Raw genomic sequence first — 8,866 nt, 5'->3', positions numbered from 1 at the left:
TGATGACTCTATTGAACTGGCACACAATCTTATATGTTTTCCTCTTTTGGCATGCCTAGTAAGTGTCTCTTTTCCTACATTACTTTGGTTTATTATCTTGCAAAACAAGCAGCACGCAACAAATGGATTTTGTAGAACTTTTGGAATACATTCAAAAAATCAGGATTGATCTTTTTAATCCATCTAATGCGTATTAAATAAAGATTTTGAACAAAAAAACAAAACACTTTTGGAAGCATTTAAGTATCACATATACTTGAATTTAACAATGCAAAGTATGATTCAACTGTGTAAATCAAATCTGTTTTTGAAAAAGATTAAATAAGTTACTAAAAAAAATAGTACAGGACCTATGAAAAAATGAAATTAATGAATTTTCTAGGTTGATATTTGATAAAAGTGATGAATTTATTCACTGTTTTGCAGAGAAAACTTCTAAAAACATATCAAGAACCATCCTAAAAAATATTATACATAAGAACGACATGGAAATAATCTGAAATGAGTGTAGCAAACACAAATTAAATATATACAAGCATTACTTTCACTAAGAAAAATTATATAAATACGAAAAGAGAAGGAATGTTTAATTTTTCATTTTCTTTCTTCCAGTATCTTTTTTCGCATATTTAGCTTCCAACCTAGCAATCATGTCATTAAATCCACGTTCTCTTTCAACCTTCCTTTCTTGAATACTTGTAGCAAGAGACCTCATTACTTCCCCTGCTTCAGCAGTTTCTTTTGTATGCTGAAAGAATAAATTAGAAAAATATAACAACATATTTCACAAGTGTCTCTCAATATGAAATAAGTATCACAATTCCAATTTTATTAGGTGAAATTTTATGCTTACCAAAATTATCACTAGGCAGAATCTTAGGGTAATGGAAATGCTAATTGTTTTGGGGGCAAATTTGTAGCATGTTCTCAAATCAGATTGTTGATGATATTTTAAACAAATAAATCATCTAAATCAAATCATTAAGTGGGTTGGGTGTAATTTTATGAGGGGACTATGTGTAATTTTATAAAATGCATGTAAATTTTATTTTTATCATTAAATGGGTGGGTTATGTAATTTTACAAACTGCCTGAGAGAATAACAGATTTTCTCTCAGGCAGCTCAGTCTGAGATTTGTGTTTAAAAACAAGATTCACAATAATCAAGAAGAAAAAAAAAATATTTATATGTGTTGTTTTTTTTATTTTGAAAATAAAAATTTTTATAGATGCAATAAACTAATAAACCAATCAAATTATTTTAATACATTTAAATCTGGCCAATATTATGGTTAGAAAATGGGTACATTGAGTTTTGTTCATTATAATATCTGGAACTTACTCTTTTCTTCCTAGCTGCCTTTTTGGTAGGTGACTCATTCTTGAATTTTGGATATGATGGAACTTCCTTTTGCTTAATCATTTCCTTTAAGATCATACATAGTCTGTCTTCCTCTTCTATGGTATATCCAATAAATATCTCACTAATTTTATCCATGTCACCTTTAGCCTTCATGTATGCATTTTTGAGATCTTCCTTTTCTTCATCAGAACCTATAATATATATATAAACTTGAAATGTAAAAATATCTTTTTAAAGTTATTGTTTATATTTTTAAAGTGCATTTTTAAAGTAAAATAAGTTTTAAGCTTCAGTTTTTTTAACAGCAAAAAATAAAAAATTACCAAATGCATAAAGATAACTATAAATAGCTTTACAAAGATCATTTTTGGAAATATATTAAAATTAGACTGAAACAAGCAATCATGCAATAAAAGATGTCCATTACAGAAAATAATAAATTATTCAAACATATGAAAAATACAAAAATCATTGAAATACTAGTTCATTTTTTGCAAAATTTCTGTATTTTTCATCCGTATGAATAATTTATTCCTCTCAATTAATTGACGATTTTTTATTTCATCAAAAATATTAACTGCATTTAATTTTCATTAAATTTCTTGATTACTTGAAGTTTTTTACATCTTCAATAACATATTTTTAGGCATGAAAATACTTTTGGATATTAAAGCTGTGTTATCTTAAAAGCTTCATGCCCAAGAAACTTGTTCCAAGACATGATAGCCCCATTAGAAATTTAAGTATTTGAGTAATTTATTTCTGCATCCAGTTTATTGTATTGACTTTCCGATTGCCCCAGTCAATAGTATAGATAATAAACAACATTCTACCTCCTTGGCCATGAATAATGACAGATAATCATATAATAAATATAGAATAAATCAAACAAATAAATATAGAAAATAGTTAGAATTTCTTAGCAACAATAAAATTCATTGTTGAAAATCTGGCAAAAAAATATCTTTAAAAATTTCCAAAATTCTGGAATTAATTGCATGGCAAGTAAATCAAGAAAATGTCAGTCTTTAAATTTTTAAATGATGTAAGAATTAGTTTAGAGCAATATTATTTGCAGAAATCATACATAAAAGAATGCTAAAATTTTGCTTAATTTTTAATTAACTAAATTTGGAATTAAATTTAAAAAAAGAAATTGGGAAGTGAAACACTTTCTCTCAATCGAAGAAATTCCAATGCAGCCTGAACAAAATCTCTGCATCAAAATAAGAAAAATTCTTCCATAATATATATATATATATATATATATATATATATATATATATATATATATATATATATATATATATATATATATATATATATATATATATATAAGGCTCTATGCTTAACCCATTAAAATTTAAATGACAAAAAAAAAAAAAAAAAAAAAAAATGAAAAATTGGTTCAAATCAATTTTTTTTCTTTATTGCCTAAAAAGACAAATGTTTTGGAGGTATAAATTTCAAAAAACATAGCATGAATAAATTTTGTAAATTTTTGTGGCAAACTTTTGTGTATACAGCAAACTAATGTATAAGAAAAATGCTGCCCTTCTCTTAAAAAAAAACAAAAGGCATGTGTACTTTTAATGTATCAAACAAATTAATTTCTCGTGTTTAATATCCTTTTAAAATTATAGTGCATTTTGTTGGATGTATGGGAAATTTTAAACAAACACAAAATAAAAAAAAATGTTGAAAGAAAATATTAGCAATAATGTCCACCCTGATATACATCCATTCATATGAAGAATTTAGTAATCTGTGTTCATAATGTTTAGAAATAAGCAACAGCAAAAATGTTTTTTTATGGAAACAAATAGCAACAATGATACTTCATAATTCAATAAAAAGGTCTCCAAGAAGACAGAAAAAATAATTAGGGTAAGACACTTATTTAATTAAAATAAATTGTTTGAAATTATAATAATGGGTCATATTTTAAAATCAATTTTGATTATTAACACTCAAAATTCATAATTTCGCTCTCGTAACATGTAGTATGATCGATTTGACGTTCAAAGGAAGAAAAGGGAGGGAGGAATATTTCCATATATATCTTTTTAAATGAAAGAAACCAATTAAAGCTTAAAATCCTAGCTGGACTTTAGTTAGGCTACCTTTTCTCCAAGTATGCAAAACCATTTTCTCCAATTATGCCAATAACATGTCGTTCTCAGAAAAAAGGAAACAAAAACTTTTGGTGAAAATATTACACATGCAAAAAATTAGATATGGTGGTTAACCTTTCTCTTCCATAGTCTGTAACAGTAAAAATTTGATTTTCATTAGTTGTCAACAATGTTAATTATTATGTTCAATAAAAATTACTGATTTATAAATTTTTTTTCCAATTTATAATAAATTTTCCTGATGACTGCCAGTTTTCTGGTAGGCTGGCCACCCTGCCATTTTTCTTTATTATTCAATTTTATTAATATTGATTAAATTTAGAACTTATTTATTCTTTTAAAAATCTTTTATTTCATTTTCTTATAGTTGGTTTAATTATGAATTGATTTTTTTCCTTTTCACTTGCATTGTTTATTACTTCAGCAAATTTAAAAACTATAAAATAATTTATTTTTGTCAATAACTGAAGATCCCCTTCCCCTGCCAACTTTCATGATTTGTATTTTTCAAAGAAATGAACTTTTCATAATTAAAATCAGCTACTGAATAAAATGTCGATATAAAGTAAAATTTTATGTATTCAATTTTAAAAAGGTTGCAATTATTTTATCCTGCTTAATAAGTATCCTTAATTAAAAATTTTCAAATGTAGTACATATGTTAATTAAAATTCATACTGATTCAATATAAATATTTTATTTAGCATATATTATTTTATCTAAAAATTAATCTGATATGCTGTTAAATTTCTACAAATATAACTGATATATTATATAGCTTTTCTTTTTTCATTGTGAATGAATAAAATAAAGACTATTTGAAACAGATTTTTTTTTTTTCACAAATGATGCCAAAATGTGTAGTTGCAATGAGATTATGGTCATATTTAATATAACAGCTTATCAGAGAATTTAATACATAAGGAGATTTTACAAATTGTGATCCTTAACTTTATTTAATACTAATATTATCTAATACCTTTGGCGACCAGCCGGTTTGCCAATCTTAATATTCATTAAAATTTTAAAAATTAAATATTTTATGCAATTCCTACTTAAATAGCTTCTTCATCAAAATATTTTAAAACTTCAAATTTTGATAGTCATATAATTTACTCATAATATTATAAAGGTCTTCAGCCATAACGTAATATGTATCTCTCAAATTTTCTGTTAGCTCCTGTAGAATTTATGCTTCAAATTAAAGTGAAAAGGATTAATCTGCAACTAATATAATAATATTTTTTACTGAAACAAAGCATTTTTTTTATAATATGATTACTGAAAACAGAGTCACTGAGCGTTTAAACTTTATGGACACAAAATAATATCTTTCTTAATTTACGTAATATCTCAAGAATTTGTCAACAAAATTTTCTGATTCATCATATGCAGATCGATTAATTAACAATGTTTCATTTTAAATGCATCAAACACTAAGAAAATAAACATAATCGTTTAAAATAATAGGTCGAAAACAGGTTAAAAAAACTACTCAAAACTATAAGCATATACAAAAATATATAACTAACATAAATACAATTTAATTACACAAGCACACAACTAATCTAAACACAATGTGCATGCGTGAATTTTCAACGCCAGTTATGGTAACGCAAATGCATGAATTTTTCTACACCAGTTAGGGTAACGCTAAGCAGATTAGAAATTTTTAATGTCCTTTATTCTGTGTTATTTTAATTCAAAAGTACTTCAGAATGAATGTGAAAGATCGATTAATTAACAATGTTTAATTTTAAATGCATAAAACATTAAGAAAATAAGCAGAATTGTTTGAAATAATCGGCTGAAAGATGTTAAGCCTAGCCACATTAGCGTGGAAAAAAACTGAAGCCTTACTCATTTGGCGGTGGGGAAAATGAAGATTTTTTTTGGTGGGAAAGTTAGTTTTTAATTAATAATTAAAAATTGAAAAAAGGGACCCCAGGTGCATATGCCTGACCTCCAAGGTATATATGTACCAAATTTCATTGTAGGTCAAATGGTCTGGCCTGTAGAGCGCCAACACACACACACACACACACTGAGCTTTATATAAGTATAGACTGCTGTACAATATTTTCAATTAGATTTATTTTTAAATATTGAATTATAAATTAGAAAAATAATAAATTTTAATAAGTTTTTTATTATCAATTGGTGGTATTGACGGTTTTGTTAGCTACCAATACCATATTATTGTCACTCCACACTTATTCTCAGGAGATAAATTTTTCTATAAAATTTGCAGAAACATGGCTGTTAAATGAAGGGTTTAAAAAAATCTTTTAATTTTTGGAAATTAAGCTTGTAATTCTTTCCTTTTTTTAAATGTTAACAATTATTTTGTAATTAATTAAATTTCAAATACTTTTAATGTATTATATGTGTGCTTTTCTTTAGGAAATTCCTTTGAAAAAAAAAAAAAGAAAATGCAAGAGTTTCATAAAAATGGTGCACAGACATTGAACACATGAATATGCACTGATCAACTAGCAAATCGAATCCATTGATTTCTACATTTACATTTGCAACATCCTCTTTTACTCAGAATAAAGAAATTTTTTTCTTTGTTTTCTATATTATCAATATTTTCTTGATAATAAATTTTTTTTAATTCAAAAGACTTAATTATAATATTTGTTTGCTTTCTGAATCAGTAAAGAATAAATATTTCATTTCTCCTTCATGTGCATCTTGTACACTTAATTGTGGGGGGGGGGGATTTAAAAAATTTTACTCTAAAGTAATTTTTAAACTATTTTTTTCCTTATTAAAAAAATTAATATCTTATAAAATCAAGGAATTTATAATGCAATATTAGCTTTTCAAATACCTTTTTTTCTAAATGTAAATTACTACAATTGGATATCCTTCCATTCATAAAAACTGGTTAGGCAATAAGTGTTTTCCACAGGATTTTTTTTTTTTTTTTTTTACAGGAAGGCTTAATTTTATTCTGTTTTCATCAATATATGATTAACCAAGTTTCTAAACCACTGAAATTTTCATTCTAACTAGGTTCAAAGAGTTAAATCACATCTGAATGACTTGGTATGAACTTTCTTTGGCCCAGTAATATTGGTTATGTCTCAAGCCATTGAATCTTCGATACTGTTCGTTCACCAGAAGTTGGCACTTGGCTCCGCCCTCGTCACGTGGGATCAGACGATACTATTTCGATGATTTCGGAAGGAGAAAGGGATCCGTGTCAGGAAAGGTTGCCATTTGGCGATCGTTAGCTTTTACCCTTTTTTATATTATCATTTCAGTGAGACAATTGACGAATTCCCTGAGTTATTGACTGACATTCAACATACCACACAAAATGCACATCTTTTAAGAGATTTTACCCTTAATTTATTGTCTTTTTCTAGCTGAAAATAATGCTGAATAAAATCTTTATGTTTTCAGCTGATCAAAATAAATAAAATCTAGCCATAAGGATATTTATTTTATATTAGCTTGGCATATGCTGTGTGTAATGTATATAGCAATAGCACTAACCACTTCTTTTAAAATTGGAAAATATTTTTTCATTACTGCATACCAAATTATCAAGGAAAATTTCTAAAAAGAGATAGACATCAATTTATCAATGCTACTATATTTTATAAAACAATTTATTATTTCATATTTAATCTGTGCACTATTAAAAATAGATGGTTCAAGTTTTAAAATGATATACAATACTTAGTATTTTGTTAACACTGAAATTTTGTTTCTGAAGTTGACATTTCCATTTATAAAATTTATTAAAAGTTGCAAAAAATATAAATTTTGTTTAAAATATATTTTTCTTAAATTTAATAAATAAGTTACAGTTATTATTTTTTGGAATGAGATATATTTCAGAATCTAGTTATAATAAAGAATCCTGATTTAAATTATTTCATGAATAAAAATAGTATTTAAAAAAATTGCATTACCTTTGTAATATCTAGAACTTGCTAATAAATAAAACATGAACTAGGCATTTATTCATACTGCTTGAACTGATTAAATTTTATTCAAATGTTTCTAATTAAAAATAATCAAGACATTCTTAACAAAGGAAATGAAATCTGTAGGAATTAGAATTAAGGATCATCGTCAAAACTATCATCAGTGTCATCATTAAAATTGCTCTCGGTATCAGAATCCGAATTGATGTTAAAAAAACTTTCCACGACTTCTTCGACAATGCCGTAAGTTTCCCAATACTTTTTTTCAATGTGCTCGATATGTTAACAATGTTTTTCCCTTCTCATATTTCCAATATTTGTCATGGCTTCCGAAGCAAGACTTTCAAGACGTTGAAAACTCATGTCGGCAGTCGCATTTCTCTCGCACGTAACGTTTAACATCCGCCCAAATTAATTCTATTGGGTTTAAGTCACAGTGGTATGGGGGAAGTCTCAAAACATCATGCCCTTGTTCTTTTAGAATTTTGTCAATGAAATATTTTTTTTCGCCACTTGCATTTGCCGCAATCAGTTCAAGTAACTGAACTTTTTGCATTTTTTATCATATGGGATTTGCTTTTTTTTCCAACCAGGCACACATTTTATCCTTTTTTGAGCTTTTTGTGGGTGCGGGATCTATCACTTTTGTGTGATAAGCTGCATTATCCATAACTATTACCGAATTCGTTGGAATATTAGGTAGCAGCTTCTCAACTATCCAGTTTTTAAATTATCATAGTTCATCTGCCCGTGATAATCTCCAGTTGCAGATCCAGCTTTAAATATTAATCCGGCATTTGGAACGAAACCAGATTCTGCTCCAGCATGAACCACAATCAGACGATGACCTGAGCTATCTTTGATGGCAGCGGCAATTTTTTCATCTCTCCAACATTTTTCGAATGAAAGATTGCTGTCCAACCACGTTTCATCTGTATAAACAATGTTCCTTTTTGCTTTTCGGATTTTTTTCATTTCCCAAAGAAAACGAAATCTCCAGGCTACAATGTGCTGATCTTTCAATTAAGATCTGTCTCTGGTTTCTGCAACGTTTGTACTGAAAACCTGCAATGTGGAGGTATTTCCATAGAGTTCCTCTTTTCCAAGGAAAATTTATTCTTTCCTTCACCACGGGAAGCAATCGAGATAAAGATGGAATTTTGTTGTTTGCATAATACTCATTCACAATATTCCGAAGAACACACAGATCAAAATTGCCAATATTGCATTTCGAGCTTCGGGACACTTTCGATGTTCCCCGGCGTAGATAACTGTCCATTTGTAGAAATATCTTCCTTTTTAATTCGCTTAATTGTTCTACATGAAACACCAGTAGCTGAAGCAGCACGTTTTTGGGCTTGGGAAAAGGGAAACAAAAGTGTTCCAGCTCTAGCCTCATCTTCACAAAATTTAGTAACATTATT

The 8,866-nt window shown here is 27.4% G+C and overlaps 1 protein-coding gene across 1 annotated transcript in view; it reads right to left on the bottom strand.

Annotated features, from left to right (window-relative positions):
- Window positions 1-383: 383 nt before the first annotated feature.
- LOC129967048 (dnaJ homolog subfamily C member 9-like) overlaps window positions 384-8,866 on the bottom strand; it is a 30,757-nt gene continuing 22,274 nt past the window's right edge. The window contains exons 4-5 of the mRNA XM_056081689.1: window positions 1,343-1,554; window positions 384-748 (exon numbers count right to left, since the gene is read on the bottom strand). Coding sequence (XP_055937664.1) covers window positions 587-748; window positions 1,343-1,554 — 374 coding nt within the window. The 3' untranslated portion in view covers window positions 384-586. The remainder of the gene's footprint in view (window positions 749-1,342; window positions 1,555-8,866) is intronic.

Source organism: Argiope bruennichi, chromosome 4, assembly GCF_947563725.1.
Source record: "Argiope bruennichi chromosome 4, qqArgBrue1.1, whole genome shotgun sequence".
Lineage (NCBI taxonomy): Eukaryota > Metazoa > Arthropoda > Arachnida > Araneae > Araneidae > Argiope > Argiope bruennichi.
This window is presented reverse-complemented; position numbering and strand designations above follow the sequence as displayed.